This window comes from Hetaerina americana, unplaced genomic scaffold (genome assembly GCF_022747635.1).
Source record: "Hetaerina americana unplaced genomic scaffold, ioHetAmer1.1.p SCAF_30, whole genome shotgun sequence".
NCBI classification, from domain to species: Eukaryota; Metazoa; Arthropoda; class Insecta; order Odonata; family Calopterygidae; genus Hetaerina; species Hetaerina americana.
Window position 1 is genome coordinate 3690579 of NW_027286875.1, and position 26174 is coordinate 3716752.

The 26174-nt window shown below is 39.7% G+C and overlaps 1 protein-coding gene across 2 annotated transcripts in view; it reads right to left on the minus strand.

The window, feature by feature from the left end:
• The window catches only part of LOC139691181 (carbonic anhydrase 2-like), a 55915-nt gene that overhangs the window by 13359 nt on the left and 16382 nt on the right, over window positions 1-26174 (minus strand). For both annotated transcript variants that reach the window (XM_071588907.1, XM_071588906.1), the window contains exons 3-4: window positions 4548-4712; window positions 598-742 (exon numbers count right to left, since the gene is read on the minus strand). In XM_071588907.1, coding sequence (XP_071445008.1) covers window positions 598-742; window positions 4548-4712 — 310 coding nt within the window. The remainder of the gene's footprint in view (window positions 1-597; window positions 743-4547; window positions 4713-26174) is intronic.

A 26174-nucleotide genomic window follows, 5' to 3' on the forward strand; every position in this document is an offset into this window, starting at 1 on the left:
ACTAAGATTTGATGATTGATGGTGAATGATGAAAGTTTAAGTCGTCCATATTACCACAATATGATCCGCAATATGATTATAAGCACGCGATGGTTCGCTTGCCTGCGAGACATTTACCGCTAAACGGTCCTTTTCCCTCCACTGTCCCCTGAGGTACTTCATTCCCGGACTCATACAGTCAGAGCCGAAATACGAAGCTGAAATGCCATCTGCTGACAGCTATCGTAAAATAAATAGTATCGGAATTTTATTTTAATTTTACCTGCTTATTTTGAAGCCGTAATTTTTTTTGCTTCGGCGAATAATTTTATATAATTTTTAAACCTCAAGCTTCGTGAAAAATGCCTGATGGACAGTGGTCAACCTGGAGATCATCGCTCCCACCGCAGTCCACTCACATCGCAAAACGCGGGACTGCCTGAGGCAATGTAATAAAAAATGCTGACCTTCACCGTAACCTTCACATTTTTCTCGGAGACCAAGTATCAACCGATTTGTTCATTCTGGATGAGCCATCACAATATGGACAACTTTCTCAATCGCCTCGTTAAACGCCATGAGATCGTGTATCCCAAACATCTTGAGTTTCCAGCGTACCTTTGGTTGTTTATGCTGTCCTCGCTGCCGATGGAGTCGTTGGAACCCCAGTGAAAGTGCAACTGCGCGAAGATGTATCTTCCTTTCAGAGGGCCTCCGCTCACGTGGATGCGGGATGTATCTTCCTCGGAGAGTGACAGCATCACTGTCGAAAGATTTGTCTATTAAAAAAAGATCATACAGTAATTCCACAAAGAACATTCTGCTCAGTCACGCGCAGTTGCATCATTTGATTTATAAATGTTGGGAAATACCAGCCCTACGAATATCATCCCCGGCCACCCCACTAGTTCACACGTATCCACTCGGAAATTCGAATAAGTGGGGTGGATTCATAGTGTAGCTGGTGAACTAGTGTGAAAAATGATTCCAAATTTTGAATTGTTTAATTATCAATCAGGTGAATGAATGTTTTCGTGAAGAATTTCCGCAATTTATTTTACTAATCGTATATTCAATAATTGTGGTGGTGATATTTTTGTCTTATTCGTACGGTGATTCCTTAGCGTTTGGTTTGGGTTTTGAAATGTTTCAAAGGAAATAAATGTGCTATTTTCCTAATTCAGTTTAAAAAGGAAGGAGTTTTCGTGAGGAAGGATTATTTTAGTGCATATGAGTAAGGATCCGTTTTTACTTACTACCACCGAGACACAGAATATTATATGTTGCTAATTTGATTAAGGCCCTTGAAAACAGTAGAGTGAATCTCATTTCTTGAAGCTCTTGAGTACTAAATGGGGTACTCAACTGAAGTACTTACTCAACGGTAAATGAAGTACTTGAGTATCTAAAGGATTATCTGTTGTCATTGATTTGGTTTTAGTTGATGCAGTTTAATTTTAATTGGTAGTGATGGGACTGCACTGACAGAAAGTGAATAAATCTTATTGAGGTGTCACAAACCATTTGGGTAAGAGGCACTTCAGTGTGGGGGAAAGACTATGGTTTTTATAGTCACCATTCGTATCAATGCACGGGGATAATATAATACACAACCGAGTTCTCCAGTCAAGTATTGGAAATCCAAACGATTTTAAACAGTAATGTCTTTTATCATTAATCATCGTGTTTATTACACCTGAAAACCTCAATTTTCTCGGCTAGCTTTTCTGTAATTGTCCTTTCATAAGTAAATTTTAATGGTTGTAATAGATGATACCCGGAGTTGTATAGAACCAAGGGCTTGGATTAAACGCAAATATTATTTCTTCGAAGAGAAGCCCGACATGGACGGCACCCCAGAGGGGTAGAAATTCACTGAAAGACCTGCGCAACGCCCACAGCGTTTGAAGCGGTTTTATGCGGATATCACTGACATAGGGTTTGATGTGAAAGCAGACGAAGAGCGGTTTAAGCCTCGCCTGCCTTCGTGGTTTCAAGAGAGTTCGACCTCAAGACAACTCAGCCTCACATGCGCGTTGGATGACGAAATATTATTAGCATGTCGTCAAGGGTTTTTTGATTTAGCGTACCCACCCAACTTTCCTAGATCATGTTCAATGGGATTACTGAGAACGCATCACCAATTGGAAAATGTTTTGGAATTAATGATTGTCAGTCATTTGCATCCAAGGGAGGAATGAGGTTATTGCGTGTAAATCAAAGAATGCCTCAATTAAAATCAAACCTGTTTGCATTTCTCCGAATGAAAGTAGTAAATTCCCAGAGGATATTTCAAAAGTATCACTGCGGCTTCCTGATATGATCCAGCGTGAGGTGGTCGGGATAGTGTGAATTCCACTGCATAATATCCTCTGGTAACGACTGAAAGTGTCTATTTTACATTTGTAAAAAAAAGGGTAGTTAAGCTCCTTTGAATCCTTCTGGTTTGTTGCTACACATTCTTATCTGTTCTTAAGTGTTCACTCTTTGTTACGCGGAATGTAACAATCCATGATTCTGAGACATTTTTAACGCATTAAGAAATGTCTCTAGCGTATTGTTGCACTCAGTTAGGTTGTTATAAAGAGGGTCTCGGGAGTCCCAGAATCGCATCGGTTGCTGCATTACCGTCGTGGCCCTCGCGTGATATTGGTGTCCTGATTGTAGCTCATGCTTCCTTCTCCCCTTATTACTTACATCTCAGGCAATGATCCAAGGTCTAATCTGTTTTTTGAATCTTTTCTTCAGAAGGCCCGAAGCAGTAGTGTTGCTGTACTCAGAAGCTGTGTGTGACAATAGCTTTAGGGGCTAATCGTCGTATATTTTAAGTAATTTAGCACTCCAATTGACCAATTATTATCAAGAAACTATGAAAAATTTCGGAAAATATATCTATTTATTTTATCAAATATTTATTACAACTAACTTCTCTGACACCTACTCCTACTCGGCGTTCTTGACCAACTTTTACAGAAGCAAACAGAAATATCCAATCAAAATCCGGACTGCCAATCCAAACATCCAATGAAGGCACCGATAGCATATTCGTTTCTGTCGGTGATTAATCTACTACCTAGCCTAGTCAACATTTATTCTCGATTGACAATAATTTATGCATTCATTCAAGGCTGGTGTCAGTATAGCATATTGGTAAGGACGATGTTTCTAATCTTGGACGTAGTGGGTGTTTCATTACTATTCTAATCTCTCCTAATGTGACACGTTGGGAGTGCATACCAACTTACGTAAAATCCATTGAAATTTGTATCTAATTCCTATTGAGTAAAATATCTTAAAGGTTTATTTGGCACGCACACTGCGACCGGTGTCACCTGAACAAGAGATCGTCTGGCGTAATTACAAATGTTTGTGTAGCATGCAGCAAAATAAGGTGAGTCGATCAGTCAGTCATTAAGTGGAAATACGGCTCTGATTGGCTGTTCGATTTGCCTTGAAGATCGTGCTGCCAAGATCAATCTCAAAACGTCGTCGATCACGAATTGCCATTAATAGTTTATGCGGAAGATCTATCTATCATATGGTCATCCATTTTATTAATTGCAAGTTAATCGAACGATCTTTCCCATTTACAGTGCACATCGCTGACCGCTTGAGCAAGATAATATTGATTGTCAAGAACCTTTCCTGAGACCCCTTTGGCACTTAGTAAGTACTGAATTATGTCCTAGTCATTTGTGGCAATCACTTTCGCACCTACCATTTTTATGCCTATCTAATCCTATAATGCCTGTCGCAGTTACATAATTGTAAATGCGACAGTTATATTATATTTTGTATTTTTTAATTTGTATCACGTCGGTGATGACTTTAATGAGTACTCCTTCTCAACATTGAAAAATTTCAGGCTCTTCAATGAATGTTGCTTATCTGACGGATTTCTCACACTAATATTCAAATTACTTTGCTTTTTATATTTCATATTCTTAACAACAGTTTCATATTTTTTTCTTTTCACAATTCATATTCTTAACAACAATTTCATATTGTCTTCTTTTTACATTTCATATTCTTAACAACAATCACATATCTTTCAAGCATGCATGACCCTTGTTCATTATTCGGTTTAAGATAATGTTTCGACAGAAAAAAAATAACATTTGATGAAATTGGTCACAAATAGGATTTGCAATAACTCAAGGTTGAAGTATTTCGTGATTAGTATGCGGCATTTATCAGTTAAACATCACAGGCATTTCTTAAATTTCCAGGGTTTTGATGTGATTACACTTTCATCGGGAAAGATATTACAGGAGCGTGAACTTATATATAGGTGGGTGCCCATAAATATATATAAATATTTTTATTTTTAAATTCACAACTTCCTTTCTGTGCGCATTTTCCTAGTAATTCCATTATTGCCTTCACTCCTGAGTTGGAACAAATGTGAAACAAGTATGGACCAGCGTGTCTCTCTCTAAACCGTGTTGCATTGACTATACTCTCAGAAAACATAAAAATCATGTCTCCCTTGGAGGCGTGTAGTTCTTTGATGAGATTTTAGCCTCTGGTGTCAAAACTGGTGGGTACTTCTCCAGTTGCTCCCTTACCCGTGTGTCCATTGTTGACGATGGTGACTTCGTCCAACTCTTCGTGAAATCCATGGAAACGTAGAGGCGGGAACTTTACGTGCAGGACATCGTGGTTATCAATGTTAATCGGTGACTGGAATTTCCCAGAGCATGTCTTGTAGATCTTTCCCCAGTTGTCAGGGCCTGAAGAGGAGGAAATTAAGGAAAAAAGGTGTTAAAAAAACAATATACTACCTTGATCAAAAAGTTCCCGGAATAACCACCGTGTGGCGCTCCCATCGTTCCGATTTGAGTTCTGTTTTTTTTGTTAAATTGGTACATCTGTTGTTGATATTCCCTTTAAATCTTAGTGTCATAACTTGACATTTGCAAAAGTTACGTAGCCAAGAGTACATATATCTCTGTGTGTGTTGGCGATTTTTTACAATTTCAGAAATGGATTTAAATTTGCAACAACGAACTTGTATTAAATTTTGCGTAAAAAACGGATTTAGTGGCGCACGGACGTTGGAAATGTTGGAAAAGTGTTTCGGCAACGATTCTCTAAAAAAAACGGTCGTTTACCAGTGGCACGAGCGGTTCAGAAGTGGTCGTGAGTCAATCGAAGATGATGAACGCAGTGGCAGACCATCGACATCGAAAGTCGGTGAAAAAATTGATAAAGTAAAAGAAATGTTGGTCAATAACCGCAAATTAACCATCAGAGAAATAGCGGAGGACTTGAACATTGCCTATGGATCCGCCCAAGACATTGTGGTTAATGATTTGGGTTTCCGTCGTGTAGCATGCCAAAAGACCTCAATCTCATGCAAAAAAGAGACCGTGTTGACGTCGCAAAAGACATGATTTGCGAGGCTGAATCCGATCCCACATTCATCAAAAGGATCATTACTGGAGACGAGACGTGGGTTTATGAGTACGACACGCAATCCAGACATCAGGCAAGTGAATGGCGTTCACCAAATGAGCCGAGACCAAAAAAACCACGTCGTTTTCAGTCAAAAAAGAAGGCAATGCTGACGGTTTTCATGGATTACAACGGTGTAGTGCATCATGAATTTTTGCCAGAAGGCCAGACAGTAAACAAAGAGTATTATTTGGGCGTTATGAGACGTTTGCGTGAAGCAATTCGCCGAAAGAGACCAGAAATGTGGGCAGAAAACTCGTGGATTTTGCACCATGATAACGCACCGTCGCACAGTGCTATCATTATTCGTAATTTTTTGACGAAAAATGCAACAAATACCATCCAACAGCCACCGAATTCACCTGATTTGGCTCCCTGTGACTTCTTTCTGTTCAATCGAGTTAAAAAAACCATTACGGGGAACGCGTTTTAGCAGCCGAGAGGAAGTAATGGAAAAATCGCAGGAAGCACTGATGGACATACCGAAAACCGACCGTAACTTTTGCAAATGTCAAGTTACGACACTAAGATTTAAAGGGAATATCAACAACAGATGTACCAATTTAACAAAAAAAACAGAACTCAAATCGGAACGATGGGAGCGCCACACGGTGGTTATTCCGGGAACTTTTTGATCAAGGTAGTATTTTCGAAAATATCTACTTAAGCTTTCAAATCGTTATTTTTTACGGTCATACCACTGGTAATTTAAGAGATTTTTTTCCGCACAGTCAACGTTAAACTATGTAAATAAATATGAGTGATATGGGTATCTTTTCTCCCTTCAAGTTCTTCAAACCTGCCAGGAAAATTAATGTCAGACAAAACACATGATGATGCCCAGAACTGGAAAATATTCTTTGTTCATTTTTAGTAGACTGGACTGGTATAGTTGCGTCTTTTGTGTTCAAATAGTCATTGAAATTTGAAAAAAATATGCTAAATTATTTTCCTGTTAAGCACTCGTGAAATAAGATGTCATATAAAAAGATAAACCAAATTATGTGCGTACTGAAATTAAGAATCAAAATGTAAGAAAATACAATACTGTTTATTTAAGGCTCTTGTCATTGTTATGCCAAATAATATTGTTATTAAAAAGTCAATACTGAAAATAACAGCAATTAGTCTCTATTCTGTAAAATGACTTGTACTTGTATAATTCATCATTAACCGTCGCTATCACGTCCCTAACTGTCGTGGGCATTTTGGGGGTCTTATCTATCGTATCTATCAATTCTCTGGTATTTGTCAAGGCAGAGTTACCAGCGATTCGCTGTTGAATTCTTTACGTTAAACTCCTTGCATCACCTTGTCAATTCACCAACTAGGGGCAATAATATACTTGATTTATTAGCAACAAACATACCTGAAAATGTCTTAACTATAGAAACTATAAAAGGAATTAGTGACCACAGGGCAGTAAAGGCTAAGTTTTTGCTATATGAGTCACCAAGCGTCTTCGCCAATGTCTCATCGAATGTCGATGCCTAAAATTGAATTTTCATATAATGGAATAGAATGTTAAGTGAAAAATATTAAGTCTAATAAATCCTCCGGGCCCGATCAAATACCCACTCGTATATTTAATCGTGTCTAGAAATAATATTGAAGAAGTCGCTAGTAGATCAAAAGATTCCCGGGGAGTGGAAAGCGGCTAACGTAACACCAATATTTAAAAACGGAGACTTGGAGGAACAGAGCAATTATAGACCTATTTCCATGAAATCCATTTCATCCAAGGTCATGGAACATATAGTCGCTAGTTCGATCGTGAGACACCACGATAGTCAGGAGTTATTGATGAAAAATCAATGCGGTTTCCGAGAAGGGTAAATCCTGCAAGACATAACTTACGCTTTTTGTTCATGATATTCTTACTTCGGGAGAGAGGAATGTTCCAGTGGACGCGGTTTATCTAGATTTTAAGGAAGCCTTCAACAAAGTACCTCATCATAAACTACTCACCAAGCTAGAAGCATATGGCATAGATAAAAATATCCTGGGTTAGATTAAAGACTTTTTAAATGGTACAATGGGTATAAAGAGTAGTTGTAGATGAAGTTAGCTCAAATACAGTACAAGTCACTTCCGGTGTTCCTCAGGGTAGCATATCTGACCAGTTTTTATTCCTTTTTACGTCAACGACATTAATTCCATGGATAATTGTAAGATACGTTTATTTGCCGATTATGCCGTGATTTACAGAGATATCCGTAATCCTAAGGACATAACAGCTTAATTAGATGTGTGTATATATATATATATATATATATATATATATATATATATATATATATATATTGAATACTTCGGCAACTACTCGATTGAATACTTCGGCGTTGCCCTCACTAACGACCTCTCCTGAGTGAAACATATAGGGAAATACACTAGGATATGTGGACTAGCTGACAAAAAATTAGGATTAATTAGAGAATTACTTGGGAAATGTGATGAAAAGATCAAGGAGGAATGTTATCTTTCGTAAGTTCGGCCTCATTTAGAATTAAGTACTAGTATATGGGATCCTAACGAAGTTGAATTGATTGCCGAATTGGATCGCGTGCAGTGTAGAAGAGCTGGATTTGTAAAACGTTGTTATGATAGACTTAAAAGCGGATCCAAATTATTACAGGAGTTAGGCTGGGAATCACTCATGGAACTTAGCTTAAATTACAGATTAAATCTCTTGCATACATTGGAAGGATGTCTCTTGAGCAATGATGTTGAAAATGTATTATTACTCCCATCGTACTTCGGTAGGCGAGATCATGTCAATAAAATTGGAGAAATGAGCTTGGAACCGATAGATTCAAGATGCCATTTTTCGAACAATAAGAGAATAACATTGTCCGACCGCGGCAGAGGTAAAAATATTCGGGTCAAAAAAAGTCTAGTGTCTGATTCACCACATACCCTAGCGATGGCTTGTAGGGTATTGAAAAAACAAAATAATTCTAACCCTAGCTCCTATAGTCTTCCCATTGGTTTAGAAAGCGATGTTGAAGCTCAGTAGTCTCGATCGCTCGTACGTGTATTATGCGCTGCTGTCTGGAGTGTGGGTTTTGTGCTCATGCTACCTTCATTTTGGCTCTTGATTGGCACTTCAATTGATCTTAAATTGTAATATGAAAAGCCATGCCTCACTGTTTGTATTTTTTTTTGTGACGGCAGTTAGCTATTAAAAGATCTCCCGCAAAAATTTCACAACATCACAGTGAACTGTGCGTTGAGAAAAATCGACGAATAATTGATTTGTCCATGGTTTCATACACTTGTCTCGGCAGGTTCTCTTTCACGGCCATTGTAGTTGCGATTCAACCACCGTCAAGGGCATTGGAGGATGTCTATTTACTTGTTTTTTTTCATTATCTCATCGCTTGCACTAAGCATAGCTATTTGTAATTTCTGTGGAGGTGGAGATCTTAGGATGACTGAAGTATTTTTCAAGACAAGAGCTTCAGGTTTGATTCATAAGGTCCGTCATTCTCTTTGAACATTTAAGCTTTCTTTTTTCAGACTACCCTTCTTGCAGAATGTATATCGACGATGAATCTAGATCGAAGCGTGAAGAAGGGTGGCCAGCAACCCATGGATCCTCGAAAATCGTGAATGGGAATAACTTGAAAAAACCTGGACTTTTTGAGGATTAATGTTTCTTAACCGTGAAATGGATAGGTAGTGAATAGGGGAAGGAAATCTGAATTTTGCTTGTTCTTCTTCTGGATTTTATATGAATTATTAACATAGCGAATTCTTTGAACTAGCAGTTATGAATGGGTTACATATTCTGCAAGAAAATACAGACTTGTGTGTCACATCAGTGTACTTTGAAGGAACATTCGTTCTAGTTAATCTTGCTAACCGAGTTGCAAAACAGCTGCCTAACCACTGCTGCACTGCAACTGATAATGTGTTGCAATCGCTAGATACTTGGGTGGGAATGTCCCGTTTGACGGTAATCGAAAATGGGACTTTTTAAACTTATTATTAAATGATATTCTTACATTTTTTGAAGTACGAATAGAATATTTCCGTATTAGAGAAAAAAATCACTCTTGTATTATTCCTTCTTATTATTCCTTATTATTTCTTGTATTATTCTTGTTCCTAAACAACTAATCCCCAAGGAAATATCAATTCCTGGTGGGGTCAGGGTGGCTTCCTATTCAAAGTCATAATGACCTGGCATTGATAATCTTTTGCTATTTTTGTTTCATTAATAATAACAGCGAAAAACGCAAAAATGTGCAATGGAACTGTTGACATTCATTTAGAATATTAAAAATTCAAAGCCATCGATACATAGATGATTCCAAAACGCCAAGCGAGTGGATCTCTCTACCGTAACTGGGATTTTTTTTAGTTGAGTCATCGAATTAAAAAATATTTTTATTAATTAATAAGCCACCCATGAATGTTTCTACTTCAGGATAAAATTTTTTGTCCACGTTAATGTAGCGAAGTAGGTTGATTTACATCGGGGAGTAGGAGTAAACTTCATTGCACAAAACCAGCAAAAATCCTGGAATCAAAAGCTTTGTAATTACTGACCATCCTGTAAAGCTTCTTTCTAATTATGAATTCATGCTGAAGGTGCCTGCGGAGCAGCTTTTGAAACAAGACTGCTCCCGCAAATTTCTCGTAATAGCCAAAGAAGTCGTTTAGGAAGACTCGCGTAGTCATCTTTCAGGATACATACTCTTGATTACATTACTCCTAGTTTCGCTTACAAATATAGGGTTAGCATGTTGAGAGAATCTAGACTTAGCATCAAAATTCGTTTTAATCTTTATATAACTCGTAAGTTTTAGTCACGCTAAGTTGATTGAGACTTCCTTCACATTACCGGAATAATTTTCGCTACTCCCGTAGTCAGTTCTACCCGAACATCCTCTCCCACATGCCTGGTCGGTTTCAAGGTTTGGATTCTTTTTCCTCGCAAACAAAGCGAGAAAATGAGAACCCCGCAATGCCTTTTAATGTTTGTCATCCATATAGAAATAAAATGATGCACAGGAGTTTTATTCGTCCTTGTAGTCCACAAAGACTTCTCTTACTAGAGAAAGTGATTCCATTACACTAGGAAAATTTTAGCGCGGCAGAGTTATTGCTAAAATGAAAACTCTTCGTTGTACAGATTGATGTGGTGTATTCGCACCCATTATATTCTGTACCCTAAGGTCCCTGGTTGCTTGCTGTTAGGGGAGCGTTTTCGGTGACTCTCACTGCCAGCCGGAAGTTAAATTGTATATCGTATTACTTATTAACACGGATCTAGCCCACTCTGCCACGTCAAATGCCTAATGCCGATAGTCATCGGGACTCTCAGCCTGATTTATCCTTTCAAAATCCTTATAACCTTATACCTACGGATTCTGAGTTACGCAAATGACCTTGTGGCTGTCACGTCACTTGAATGGCACGATAAAAAAACAATTACGAACGTTCTCCTTTGCTAGTAAAGTAGTTGTCCACGTTAGAAAAAAGTAAACCTGAATATAGTCTCGAATATCGGATCGTGGGGTTGATTAGGATTCCAAAAAGGATGCCTTTCTGTTTTACGAAAACCAAATTTCTGGTATAAATAATTGTCTCAATCTTGATTTAAAACTGATATTTTTGGCGTATCATATTCATGTGAATATCTTCGGCGGATGTGAGAGCACATCAAGAGACTTTGGCGTGTGAGCCCAACACTGCAGGTCTTTGGTTGTTATTCCGTAACTTTGTGGTCCTAATCTTAGCCCTACATTTCGAGAGGATTCGCTGCTTTTTTAAGACACCATGGCAGATGTTATGCACGCTTTTTTAGCGTTTACCTTTGCGCCGGATGTAAACTAAACCTCAAACGTGTCACTGTCGACACCTATTCATGGAGATAAACTTCCTGATAAGCTTTGACTTCCTTTAGGCTATTCTGCTAAAGATATAGCATGCAATCATGTTACGAATTAATTTTTTATTTATAGATAACTACGCCGAGGTTTAATTTTTTTCTTAATGGATGAGACTTACCGTCTGATATATTTTGTGAATAATCGATCGAGAGTAGTTAGATGAGCATGGGAATGATAAACGTGAAACTTTCAACCTGCATGGTTGTTATGGAATTAAGTTTTTATGTGCAAAAATGCTGGTCGTTGGAGACCATCAGAAACTTAATTGCCAATTCCAAAACAGTATTAAACGCTAATTCAGGAAAAAATTATTCAGTTGTTTACAATGTGGACTTGTAATTCGCAGTATTCCGTCTCATTATTCGAAAGCGCATTCTTGCGGTCGTAAACCGCTCGGCATAAGGTCATAAATATCAGGCGTGGGCTAATAGGTAACCATCGGCGGTGATCGAAGTCTAATCTAATGTCTCTTTGTTAATTTGTCAAATGTTTACTATATACTAGCAGCAATGTCTTTGACGTAAACTTAATACATTTATTCAGGAAGTTCTCTCGGGTTTCCCACCGGGTCAGCGTGGTGTGCACCGACGTTTCGACGGCTAACTCTGCCATCGTCTTCAGGGTGAAGTGCAGAGCAATGAATTCGCCAAGTATTTATACCCTGTCGTAGGGTCAGGTGTCCTCCGATTGGTCCGATGTGTTCCCAAGTGCCGAGCCGCCCCGGTGACGTCTCGTACTTTCAATTTTTCTCAGCACAGGTCTCCACGTGCTGCTGATCTGGAAGCCAGTGTCCCTGTTGAAGGTATTCTGTCCTTCCAGTCGGATTTCCACGGCTTCCTTCGCCACTCGGTCCCAGTAGCCGTTCGTGTGACAAAGTCTTTTGGTGCTCCCCCAGTCAATCCGATGACCATGCGTGATGCTGTGTTCGGCGACTGCAGACTTCTCAGGGTAATGGAGTCTGATGCATCGCTCATGCTCCGTTAGTCGCTTTTCAATTGTGCGGCCAGTCTCCCCGATGTATACTTGGCCGCACTCACACGGGATCCGGTATACCCCCGGCGCCTTCAAACCCCGTTCGTCTTTTGCCGTGCCAAGGAAGTTCTTCAATTTTCCTTGTGGCTTGTGGATGGTTTCCACTTTATGTTTCCTTAGTATCCTGGAGATCTTATGGGATACCGTGGAAACAAAGGGGATGCTGACCCTGGCAACGGGTTTTTCTCTTTCCTCTCTCTGACGGTCGTTTCTGGTGAAGGCCCTTTTAAGGGCCAAATTGACCTCCCGGCTTGTGTATCCATTCTGAAGGAAAGTATTTTTCAGGTGATGAACTTCTGCCTCCAAACCTTCCTGGTCTGACACGCATTTTGCCCGGTGGATGAGCGTTGACATAACCCCTCGTTTTTGGGCAGGGTGATGGTGGCTTTTCCCGTTCAAATAGAGATTGGTGTGGGTAGGCTTCCTATACACCTTGTGGCCTAAGCTCCCGTCCGCTTTCCTTTCAATTAGGATATCCAGGAAGGGCAGCCGACCGTTGCTCTCAATCTCCATGGTGAACCGGAGGACACCTGACCCTACGACAGGGTATAAATACTTGGCGAATTCATTGCTCTGCACTTCACCCTGAAGACGATGGCAGAGTTAGCCGTCGAAACGTCGGTGCACACCACGCTGACCCGGTGGGAAACCCGAGAGAACTTCCTGAATACAATACGCCGGGAAAAACTGAGATCCTTCATTAATACATTTATACTTAAGCTCTTCTTCCATAGTTGTGCCAAGAAGGTATCCTTACCCGTGGCACCGGCTTCGTTGAAGAGAGGCGACCAAAGATCGTCTAAACACCTCCATATGTAATTGATTTTCCGGTCCACCGTCTTTGCCAGGAATGTCATTTGATTCCATCTCATATTCCAAATAGGCTTGCAGGGTCAACGAAATAAACCGATGAATAAGAGATTTAGTAGAACATCTTAGTGCCATTCCAGGTGGCTTTGCTCCTTAACCGGGCGCCCTCCCGTCTCCCATATATTGTATGTCCATGCCTCTGTCTCAAATATATTCGTTTAAAAAGCGTGGAATTCAAAACAAGAGAAAATATTAAATGATATAATTCCTATCCAGAGTTCACTATTGGTCATTTATATTGTGTTGCGTGCCACACTGCGTGAAATTTTAAAAGCTTAAATTTTGGAAAATCTGGCCTATCTTTTTCCAGACCCCTACTTTGTCAAGAAGGTGCTCGTCAATCAAGAGCACAGCATTATAATTTTAAGCGTTTTTGTGGTGTCTGCCCTAAATGAGTTCACGGTCCTTTTTATTGTTTTTTTAAATTGATGTCGTGGCCTTTAAAGAGTGAATGGAGTTCGTTCACACCTCGGCGGAACAATTCTATACGTAAAAGACAATTTTAGGGAAAGGTCGTTAGAACGTGTTGCCTTTTTTTTCGGCTTGCAAAAAACTTCACCGTTCTTTTCGCGTCGTAGAATTTCCCGAAAACATAGCGGCGTGTGCCGTACAGCAATGATCATGCTCACCGAAGCGGAGATTCTTTAAGGCCGCGCGGGTGTACTTCCTGCATGCCCTCGCCGAATGGCGGAGGAGGGGCAGTGGGCTTGCTTCCTCCTCCTTCCGAGGTGGTCGCTGAATTGAGCGCAGGCGGCGGTGCAGCGGAGATTCGAAACCGGTTTTGATCAGGGACAAAACGTTTGGGAGCAACGTAATCACTGCCGTGGGGGCGGGAGAGGGTGGGCCGAATTGACAATGTGAGATGTGTCTTTTTTATATTTTTCTCAAGATTTCCAATGCCTTTACATTGAAGGGTCATTCTGGAATTATTTATTTATTCGGGGGATCAGTTGTAGTGTTTGAATTTTTAGTGTGATCCAAAAGTTTGTTCAACATTCATACATGAAAATATGCTTGAGAAATTTCAAACCGCTGTCTTTGGGTTAGACGGCTAGCAAATTATCCGTCGAGCTAACTGGATGTACTCACGTTTCCTTCAGTAGCGTCATACTAATTAGGCTAAACTGCTGGAAAATAAAATCTTCTCAACTAAGACGTCATTACTAGCTAGCATTGGCATGACCTAGTTCCTATTACATCTATCCGGAAACCTTTTCGTGGCTATATATTACCACGCTCCTAAGTCCGTGATTAATTTTAAAATGCGAAATAACATTACAATATGATATATGCTTACACACATTGTTAATATTTATTGGGAAATAACATTCAACTGAGTTTATTAATTAAAGCAACAGATAAATAAGAATGTTCAAAATTTTCAAATTCAGGATATGGGGATTTCCAGTGAGTTCGGATGCCCAAAACATTACATTAATTGGGTTTTGCTGGGAGGTGCCTTATACTGTCACTCGAATATTAATGCGGAAACTCTCCAGTTACGGTTAAAGCCAATTGATATGTCCACTATCCACATCGTCACCAATAAGATTATAATTTACAGCCCAAAATAAGACTCTTCAGGAACGAGTACCACTGATGGGCACATTAGAAAGTTAATATATACAAAATTTAGAGCATTAATGTTTTTATGGTAAGAAATGTCATAAAGTATACTACCTTGATCAAAAAGTTCCCGGAATAACCACCGTGTGGCGCTCCCATCGTTCCGATTTGAGTTCTGTTTTTTTTGTTAAATTGGTACATCTGTTGTTGATATTCCCTTTAAATCTTAGTGTCATAACTTGACATTTGCAAAAGTTACGTAGCCAAGAGTACATCTATCTCTGTGTGTGTTGGCGATTTTTTACAATTGCAGAAATGGATTTAAATTTGCAACAACGAACTTGTATTAAATTTTGCGTAAAAAACGGATTTAGTGGCGCACGGACGTTGGAAATGTTGGAAAAGTGTTTCGGCAACGATTCTCTAAAAAAAACGGTCGTTTACCAGTGGCACGAGCGGTTCAGAAGTGGTCGTGAGTCAATCGAAGATGATGAACGCAGTGGCAGACCATCGACATCGAAAGTCGGTGAAAAAATTGATAAAGTAAAAGAAATGTTGGTCAATAACCGCAAATTAACCATCAGAGAAATAGCGGAGGACTTGAACATTGCCTATGGATCCGCCCAAGACATTGTGGTTAATGATTTGGGTTTCCGTCGTGTAGCATGCCAAAAGACCTCAATCTCATGCAAAAAAGAGACCGTGTTGACGTCGCAAAAGACATGATTTGCGAGGCTGAATCCGATCCCACATTCATCAAAAGGATCATTACTGGAGACGAGACGTGGGTTTATGAGTACGACACGCAATCCAGACATCAGGCAAGTGAATGGCGTTCACCAAATGAGCCGAGACCAAAAAAACCACGTCGTTTTCAGTCAAAAAAGAAGGCAATGCTGACGGTTTTCATGGATTACAACGGTGTAGTGCATCATGAATTTTTGCCAGAAGGCCAGACAGTAAACAAAGAGTATTATTTGGGCGTTATGAGACGTTTGCGTGAAGCAATTCGCCGAAAGAGACCAGAAATGTGGGCAGAAAACTCGTGGATTTTGCACCATGATAACGCACCGTCGCACAGTGCTATCATTGTTCGTAATTTTTTGACGAAAAATGCAACAAATACCATCCAACAGCCACCGAATTCACCTGATTTGGCTCCCTGTGACTTCTTTCTGTTCAATCGAGTTAAAAAACCATTACGGGGAACGCGTTTTAGCAGCCGAGAGGAAGTAATGGAAAAATCGCAGGAAGCACTGATGGACATACCGAAAACCGACCGTAACTTTTGCAAATGTCAAGTTATGACACTAAGATTTAAAGGGAATATCAACAACAGATGTACCAATTTAACAAAAAAAACAGAACTCAAATCGGAACGATGGGAGCGCCACACGGTGGTTATTCCGGGAACTTTTTGATCAAGGTAGTATATTCTTAGTTGAATGGGAATGTAATTTATAAAGCGATGGATGCAATTTTATGGACTATTTTTTTCTTTATGAATGATTTATTTTCGCCATTTTTTTATTTCACGAGGAGAATTACCATATTTTCTCAATTAAGTAGCCATGTATTGTGTACAAAAATAATATGCACAAAGAATGTCATTATTGCAATGACTCCCGCAGAGCGCAAAAACAAACGCGGATAAAACTCCGAAGAGAAACCTATTATTCATCCTACTGGATTTTACTGTTATTAAAATTGAAAAGTAGAATGCATTCCGGCGAACAAAAAATGCACTTTCTGAATCCCTCATGAAGAACCGTTGAATATAATGTTTACTGTGAAGCGATACGAGTGCAAATAGAAAACATTATAAGAAAGGATTAGTTGTAAGAGTGTGTAATGTGATGAAATAGTCTCTGCCATCGGAGCACCATAATCGCGGAATGACGTGGGAGTCTGCGATACATTCCTAACAGTAAAGCTAAACGGGAACAATGCATGCCCTTTCTGTATGTGGAAAAATCTAACTGAACGCTCAGTTTCGTTTAAATCATCCTTTATCATGAAAATAAATGGAACTAAAGTTAGAGTAGAACCGTGATTTCCGAAAAGAGATATTCTTATACATTTTAATAAGCTTAATATCGTGTGCTAAGTCCCAATTGGATAAACAGGCATTCTATCTGTGAACTAATTCACTTCACTCCTTCTGTTATACCACCGGTTTTTTTTCATATTGGGAGTTTAATCTGCGGAAGTCCTAATTTTGCAATCAACCAGCATTTTTGTAGGCCTCTGTTTGCTTACGATTGAACCTCGCTTAGTGAGTGGGCACGCTTTGTCATTGAGTCGAAGAAAATATGCCTGCGGCGAGTGAAACCATTCCCTGAGCTCGACGTAAGGCTCCCCTGGTGACACTGTCCTCGTTTTTCTTCGAGTCGTTATCGCTCAACGTCATTTCTGTTGACTATTTTTTTTTAGTCCGTGGATAAGCGTGGAAAAGAGGAAAACTTGCCTGGAATCGATGTTGGTGATGATTTTAAAAGAAAATGTTTATTTCCTTTTAGCAAGAAATTAAAGAAGTATTTCATGGAATTATATCCTACAGAAACTTGGTTAATCCTTTCGTGTGAGAGTAAATGTCATCTCGCTCGTCCTTTTTAATTCTAACGCTTGCATACATTACCCTGCGCTTGCAAAAACTTGTTTTTTGAAAAGTAAACACATTTTTATCCTGTTGAAAGCTTACCCGCCCTAGACCTTTAACCCTAAGTCTCATAGAGTATGGGTTTTTGGAGAATTATTGAAAATGAGATGGAAAAATAACTAAAGGACTAATTGTATGAAGATTATCTAAGAATTTTATTTATAATATGGGCAACAGTCGCTACTTACTCATTATTTCATTTTTTTGTGATCAAAATTATCTCCTTTGATTATGTGGATACAATTTTATTTATGTTTTCTGCTCATCATCAGAAAATATTGCTATTTTATCCAAATGAATGGTTGCAGTAGTTAACATAGAAATAGTTTGGATTCATTAATATTCACTGGGGCAACGGTGTATAATGACGGCAGAAGGAAGCTTGATAACAGTTAACGACAGACCTCCGGATTTAAGTTACTGTAAGAATAAAAATATTGAACGTATTATTCTCCATGTGACAAGTTTTTTTCACATAATCAAAACTCTTATTACTGAATTTTGTCCGGTGGGAGAGGCAACTTATTAACTTGAATAGGAGTCCTCACTAGTTTTTAGGCAACAATTTCACTTTCAACTCAAGTCATGGCAGGAAAGACTAGAAATTATCGCTTTAAATGTAAATTATCGGCATTTGAGGCCAATAGTTAACACTATAAAAAAACAATAAACACAGTAATCAGCCCGAAGGTCGGTTTGGTAGGTGAGTCTCCCCTACCCTGATGTGCGAATTTTCCCTACAGTCAATACTATATGATCTAAAAATCTCTTTTGAGTCCCCACCTGCCTTCGCACTCTATGGAAAATGTTTTCAAAACGATAGCATATTTCAAAAGAGGTCGGGTTTCCATGCATAATTTTATTATAATAATGTTTTTTCTTAAGGTCTGATTTTCAGTTTGTGGTACCTTATGATATACGTATTTAAAAGCTAAACATTTACTGCTTGATTCAATCGATTTCTTCATGGAATTGCATGCACAAAGTTGAGAGAAGTCGCTCTCAGGTCGAATCAAGAAGAATGTTAGTGACTCTTTGAGAAGTATCTTTGGAATGCGCTTGTTTAGTTTTTATTTCTTCATATCAGCGGTCTAACGAGCTCTTAGAGTGTTGCGAGACCCTCGTATCTATCTCATCCAATCCATAGCATCAGAACTTGCTTCTTATTCCTTTCCTTTTATCAAGCTCCAAACTTGGTACCAATCAAAATTGTATCCAATTCACACAATAAGGATGCTTTCACTCTAGGAACTTGTCCTTTCACTTCGGGGGATACTTGGCATAGAATGGCATTTGGGTGATACGTAACTTTGGTTTAGGTGCTCCAGAAGTAAAATATATGTATTGGAAAGATGGTGGTCAAAAGTACTGACCGAGTTCCATAGCTGATTACTCTTGTCTTAATTCTATTCGGTCCTATTACTAAGGATGCGTTGGCAATGCGTGCTACATATACTGCAAGTATGCTACATTGACTGTGAAAGTATGCCGCGTTCTTTATTGGGGATTGATATTAGAACGGCACATCTCCTTCTGTCCCGAATCTCGATTGGGAAATGTAAGTGCGTCGTGCTTCGTGCATTCGCCAGTTTCGTCCTTCCGCCGTGTCACGAGCACAGCGGTGGTGAAATCGATTTCTACATTGTGGGCTGGACACTCCCTCTTCACTGAAAACCTCCGTGTCCATGACCTTGCCCTCTCTTTGTTTCACTCCCCCCTTCTCCTCTGTCTCCCCCATCCATATCCTTCCTGATCTTCCTCTCAAACCCTGGCGTCCTCCGAACTCTTCCAGGACTCCAGGGAACGTGCTACTGCTGCCTCAAAGCCCACCATCGCCCTATCTCCTTCCGTCGTCGACCCTCTTTTTCCGCCTCGACTCCATTGAGGAAGTTGCCTCGGGCGCACTGCCTTGGCTGTCTTAGCTGATGAGAATATGAAGGAATCTCCCTGGAGTATACGTAGTTTTCCTAGTTCAAGAGCGTTGATGCGTTTGGGCATCACGATGTATAACCCGAATCCACGCAATTTTCTATTTGATTCATCCTAACTTTCTTCTCGGGGGTGATTCTGCATTAATGCATCTGGACCACCCTCCAATTGCAAACCCGATCAGGGATCTTTGCCGATGTGGATACTCGCTCACATGTGCTTCCTTTCTTTATTATCACGTTTCCTGATGCGATTTCAGGAGCGTGATAGCATAGTGGATAGAGAGTTTGGACACTGACCAGAGGACTCTGGTTCGTATGCGGGTGACTCTGGCCACCCTCAGCCCCACCCATGCTGCGTGATTTTTCAAGTACCAGGTGTTCCTAGGGGATCGCCGGCGGCACATGGATAGGAACTGCCTCCCCCCCGCACCCTAATTTGTGAATTTCACTCGCCTTGGCCGTATATTAGAACGTTATGAACTCTACCAGTCCTCCACACTCTCCAACCAGCCTTCGGATTGATTACTTTGGTTGGTGGTTCCGTTTTCGCAAGTCTCGGAACTGTCTTTCTCAGGTGTGGTGGTCTTTGTGGTAGATTTCTAACTTACTTGGTCGTAGTTTTTTATTCTTTCTCGTTTTTTGCTCGTAATCCATCTTTTTTGTTCAATTTTTATGAGGTCTTATATAAAAGTTTCGTCTTTTAAGGCACTGTATCACCAAACTCTAAAGGGGATTAAATTTCACTGTTCATGTTCATTCCACTGCTACCCTAATCCCGCACTGTGTTTTGACTAGTTTTTTTGCAAATGACCAAAGGAATCGTATCTTTTCACACATGTATCGCTCGCTATTTGATTCTCTTTCAAACTTGTAATCAGTTTTCGTGTTATGACTGTAATATGGTTAAGGCACTGCAATACCTGTCGTGAGTAACGGTGAACAGAGAGGACGGTCACTTGAGATATACCTTTGATTTTATGATCATCCGGCCTCGTTGGTGCATACGCTGCTATTTTCATGGTAAGCCCAGGAATATTTGAACAGCAGTTTTATTGCAACTGCTGTCTTCAATTTCCACCACTTTACCTAATCTAATCTTGTTTGACCCCAATGAAAAAATTCTCATATATTGATATTCGTTTATTCATCGATATGGTTGTGAAATTCCTATTCGTGGAAGTGGATCTCCAAGCCTTGAGTCCATCCACCATATTTTACCCTCAATTCCTCAGAACTAAACTACCGTTTCGTGCTAATAACCTGACGCCCCTTTCTCCGCGAACTTGAGGCTTTATTCAGCGTCAATATTTGTGGGAGGAATGGTAGAACTTCCTTAATTATTTTATGACTTTTTTCAAATAAGTGTTTTAAATATATTTCGAAGCCTATCTATCACTTTCAGTGGCTAGTTTTTTGTTATTCACGAAATAAATCATAGGCATTTAAAGTTGGAAGCTGAGATAGGTATGCCAACAGAAAAGTATCTTTAGGCATGACTTCATGGTGCAAATCAACCTAAATAGCTAATATGAGAAACAAAATCTCCCAACTACTAGCCGATGGCTTTGAAGCCGATGGCCGACATCGGCTTCAAAGACAGTGTCCCTCAAAGAGCAATTCCGAGGGTAATTATCTGATAAAAAGGATATTTTTTCCTCCGCGTAAAAACCTTTCATGCCGTTTATTCCTTGTATGGATACAGTAACTTCTGGTTTACAGATTAAAGTCCAGGTGCATCTGCTTATTGGTATTTATGTGGTCCTTCATTATAATGAGCATTGGGTGTTTACTGATCGATAGTCAAAAAGTAACCTCATTGAAAAGTACAAGTTTTACCCTAACTTTCACGACGAAAGGTTTTATTAATCATTGCAAAATCGGGAACTACCTTGAGTAGCAGCCGCATTTAACTGTCGCCCACAGAGGACGCTTTAGAGAACGTTCCATGACGCCGCCAAGTGATGAACAAAAGAGAAGTCGAAAAAAATTATCCGGCGATAGAATGACGAGGAAATTGGATGTGTAGCTGTCGCGACTTTGAAATAGGCAAGGCTGCAAATCAGATAACTTTAAATGCCAAACGTTGCCTAGTTTCAATGGGAAGGAACTTGCGGAATGGAGATGAATGAGATAAGAGAGAGCACGAATATGAATTGATCAGTTCTTTCCTCTGGTAAACTCCATAAACTGAATTAATTGTTCTCTCCGTGGCGTAATGGAGTCAGGGCCATGGCTAAATTCAAGGTCCCAAGTGCACGACACTCTGCTGGGTGGTGGTACTGCTCTATTTTCAAGAGCCCCTCTCGATTCCAGATACAGCGCGCAAATATTTAATGCAGCCTTCTTCACACTCTGCCTAAAAATGATTGCCATGGAGAAAACACTTGCATGGATCAAGATTGCTACTACAATTATTGCCTTGTCGTGAAATTTTTGGGAAGTGTTTCATCTTAATCATTTCCTTACGAATTCAAACATGTCACGAGAAACGCGGGGGAATGTGATACCGGAGTAGATAAAACGCTATTTGCATTTCCCTTACTTAAATTAATTTATCAAATATTCATTCCACCATTCACTCCAACTATTTCATTGAAGGGGCACATTATAATCTCTCTTGAATATTGCCAACCGAAATTCTTGGGTTTATATGGAGGAGCTTTCGTATGAGTTAAATCATTAAAAATAATTAGTATTAGACATTTACTGTGAAGTCTTCCTTTGTTTATTTAACATCTCCTATGTCGCATTAGTCGGTCACTGTACAACTCATTATCTATCTGATATTTCCTTCATTGAATATTCAAAAGTCACTCTAAAACAATGTCCCACTTTTTAAAATATTTGCACAGACGCTTGCAGGAATTACATTTTTAAAACACTAAAAATCTTCCTTTGATGATAAAAAAATATCTTCCGATGTGTCGCTGATTACCCTCCAGGATTGAAACCTATTCGACGAACTCGAGGAAAAGTTTGATAATTGTGAGAAATTACTCCATTTTTTCTGTTTGCATTACCTACTGTGTAGTTTTACACCGTTTTTTATTATTGTATAAATAGCGCATAATGTAAAAGTATAAGTAACGGGCACAGTGTATAAGTAGTGATAATGGCAAATGTCTGCTTTCTAGAGTTACGAAAGAGGTAGGGTGATAGACGACGGTTATTTAGAAATTTAACCGTTGTGTACATTGATTTAGCATAATTTTAAGATTTTAAAATGGTACCTATTTTTTATATTGGTTTCTTGAATAGTTTCGCAACTAAATGTGCTCGGCTTCAGTTTCAACTATCTTTGAATGTAAATTTTTGTTTTTACGATAGACTATTCATCTTAATTCTGTAAGAACGCACCATCGAAATCACTGAACGCGATTATCAATAGCGAGATTCGAACACGCGACCCTCTGAGTGGTGGACGTCCATGTAAAACATCAGACTAACGTGAGATTCGATATACTATATTCTTGGCAAGTGATTTTAAAATGCATGCCAAAACTATGCATCCTACTCTTAATTCTTGATTCGGATCCTCGAAGTAATGGATTCACGTATTAATATTACCAATCCCCGCGCTTCATTCAGGTAGATATTTTTCTCTGAACCATTGCAGCTAAAATTTTGCATCGTTAATATCAGCCAATATTTTATAACTAACTGGGCTAAGAATATAGCTAGATCAATGAATACTTGAATTCTCCATTTAAATATATAAAACCTAATCCTATTTTATGCGCATTATTTGATAGGTGTGCCTTATATGAGTTTTAACTAATGGTAAAACCATTTATAAAATCTTTTGGGGTGAGAAAATGCGAGAATTTCCCAGTGAAATCTCCCTGAGACCTTAGATTGCGGTCCCATAGTACAGTATGGAATTATCGCATCTGAATGCTCATCAAATGTCGACTCCACTGTAGCTGTTGAATTTCCCGTAGTTCTTTGAATTTCTAGGTGAAATTTTTCTATGATAACCCTTATGATCAATTCGAACCTGCCAAAAAATGTTAATTACTGCGTAGATTTACTATGGTGTGTTGACCTCCAGAAATAGTGGTCAATGTCACGCACAAATTATATTTTCACGCTAACATGAATAAAAATGGCTTTCCGTGTAATAGGGGCGAAACTAGAAAATTCTTATAGGGTGGAGGCAATTTAGCTCGTCTTAGATCTACTTAAATGGGAATGATGTATTATGGATTCGAAAATATGTTCAAAATTATTGGAATTCCTGATTTTTTCAAACATTTTAAAAAAATGATCAAATGTGTGTATTTCAGTTACATCGGATAGTTAACACTACGACGGACGGTGCACCGTCCGTACAATAGAAGAGCGCGATCCGTCAACGATTCTCCGTGTCTGTCCCTGCTCTATTTGTTTATCCTTCGTGTAAAATTCTCTGCATTGAAGTCCCGCGGGGACACATTTCGCTGGAGGATTATTACCTACCCGCACCTGTTCTCCTCGGTGATGACTTGACTTAAGTATCTTCCCCTCATTTCTCAACTGTGGTTCACCGAGATAAAGGAAGGTGAAAATAAATTTGCTTTGTGTGATGAAATGCCGGCATCAATACACCTACGCTATCCGCAATATAACAACGGTTATGATATCTTCCTGTCCTGCGTATTCTCACGATGACGTGGGTAATTAGCTCGCGCAGCTTAATGCGATCGTTTAATGATCATTCCGACTGCAGCGTGTACGTTACCTCCTTGACACTCCCGCTGTCTAATGGTTACCCACGTGGCGCTCGTACTTGATTTCTATTTGCTGCCAAACACTTTTCCCTTTGGCCTTACATCACGGTCCCATTGTACGTTACGTGGTGTGCCTGGGCACGCCAGTGAGGAGGGCTGTCTTCCCGCCCCCGCCTTCAACCCACTCCGCCTTCACGCATCGCCGCACACCCAGCACAGCATCGTAGCGTAGTTAGTTATCCTCCCCCTAAAGCGGATCCGCCGTACCCTCCTGAGCGGACGGACTTTTTGACCATGGGGATATTTTGTGTGTCGCGTCAGGTACGCTTGATAATTCATCAACCTACTAAGATAAAAAATGTCGAGGGATTCGGATCTGGGCAGTTATCCCTCGGTTTCATAGGTTATCGCCGTTGCGTTCCGGCCGTACAAACATCGGGGAGGAGTTTTTTTTCCCTCCCCCTGGATCAGTGGTTTGCAGCCTTTTCGGCCGATGCCGAGGTCCCATGGCCCACTTTCACCCTCGATAGAGGGCTACATGCTTTGGATATGTGATTTTCGGTTCGATATTGAAGCGGACTGCCTAATTGAAGTTCATTTACATTTAGATGGGGTGAGTAACGCACGAGATGGAATGCAATCGTTCCAAGGCATTTTGGATGGAGAAATTTCGGCACAAAATATTTCCAAAATTTATGATCCGGCTTTTTGTTCGTCTGAGAGTTAAACCTAATAAATCCTCCTTTGGAAAAGCCCAGAAAAACACTGGTAATGATTCAAGTTATGCAGTAAATCGTCGATGGTGAAAGATAAATGGCATATGAAACGCATTGTGGAATAATAGGTTGTTTATGTTCAATAATTCCTCCGTCCGCTCATGTTAGATAACATTAGAAAAAACTGCGGCGGAAAGCTAATCACTATTCTTTACATATCACAAAATCATGTTATTTACTTTCTTAGAATGAAATAATTCGAAGAATTTTATTTTTCGCCGATTTCGGTACAGTTGGTATCTGCAACAAAATGCTTATTATTTTTACTTCCCGTACAGGTTCAATCAAGTAAAGACTTGTACTACATTACAATATATTGAATAAATTAATATTACACGCTAAAGTAATAAATTAACTATGACTATAGTTGTGAATGCTTAGTAGACAAAAGCAGCCTGCGAATGGTCTTTGGTTTAAAGTCTGGATGCTTCAGGATGTCCCAAACCAAACTCAACTTTTGTGATTTTTTTCGATACCATATCTTCCTGAGAAAAACGAGGTGCCCACCTTAGATTCCCCAGGAAGGAAGTGGGAAGAAAAAAACAGGAAAACTGGAAAAGGAACAAGCCCCCAAACCTGGTGTGCGAAATTACCCACTACAGGGCTAAGTGTGGGATGAGCTCTAGACTCATCTCTCGTGCCTACCTTCGGATTGTTTATTGGGGATGACTTTCGTTTATACCGTGTGTGCATAGACATGACTCGTCTCAATTGTACCAATAATTGTGTATGGTGAAAAAAAAACAGAAAGGAAGAGTTCCTATTTGCCGCATTTGCGGTGAGGGAATATTCGTAGCGACTTTGTATGTACCTGAGTTCTGCGTGAAATGAGGCCGGCGTAAAAGCCTTGACTTGTTCATTCGACTTGACCACTTCAAAGAATGAATTTATTTGTTTCACCCATTTAGCCGTTACTCTTCCTGCACAGCACCACGGACCTTGAACACGCAAGTGATGTTTCTAAAGCGCATAACTTGCTTATGTTGTCTAGCTCCCATGGTGTTATTTTATGGTGGTCAAATTTTCCTTTTTCGCTGCGGGAGGAAGTTGGCATTGTTTTATCTCGGATTTCGTACCGCGTCCCCTCCGAGAAATACTCCTTGTTTGTCCTTTGCAATCACGTCTTGCCCGAGCGATGGGAAATTCCATGAGGTACGCCACTGGAACAAAATCATTACTGCTTCCCCCAAACGATCTACCGGGTTCAAACAACTTAATGCCACGATGATTTATGCCCGTTCATATCAAGTCTATTAACCTTGACGCTCTCTGTCCTTCCGCACTAGACTCAGCTG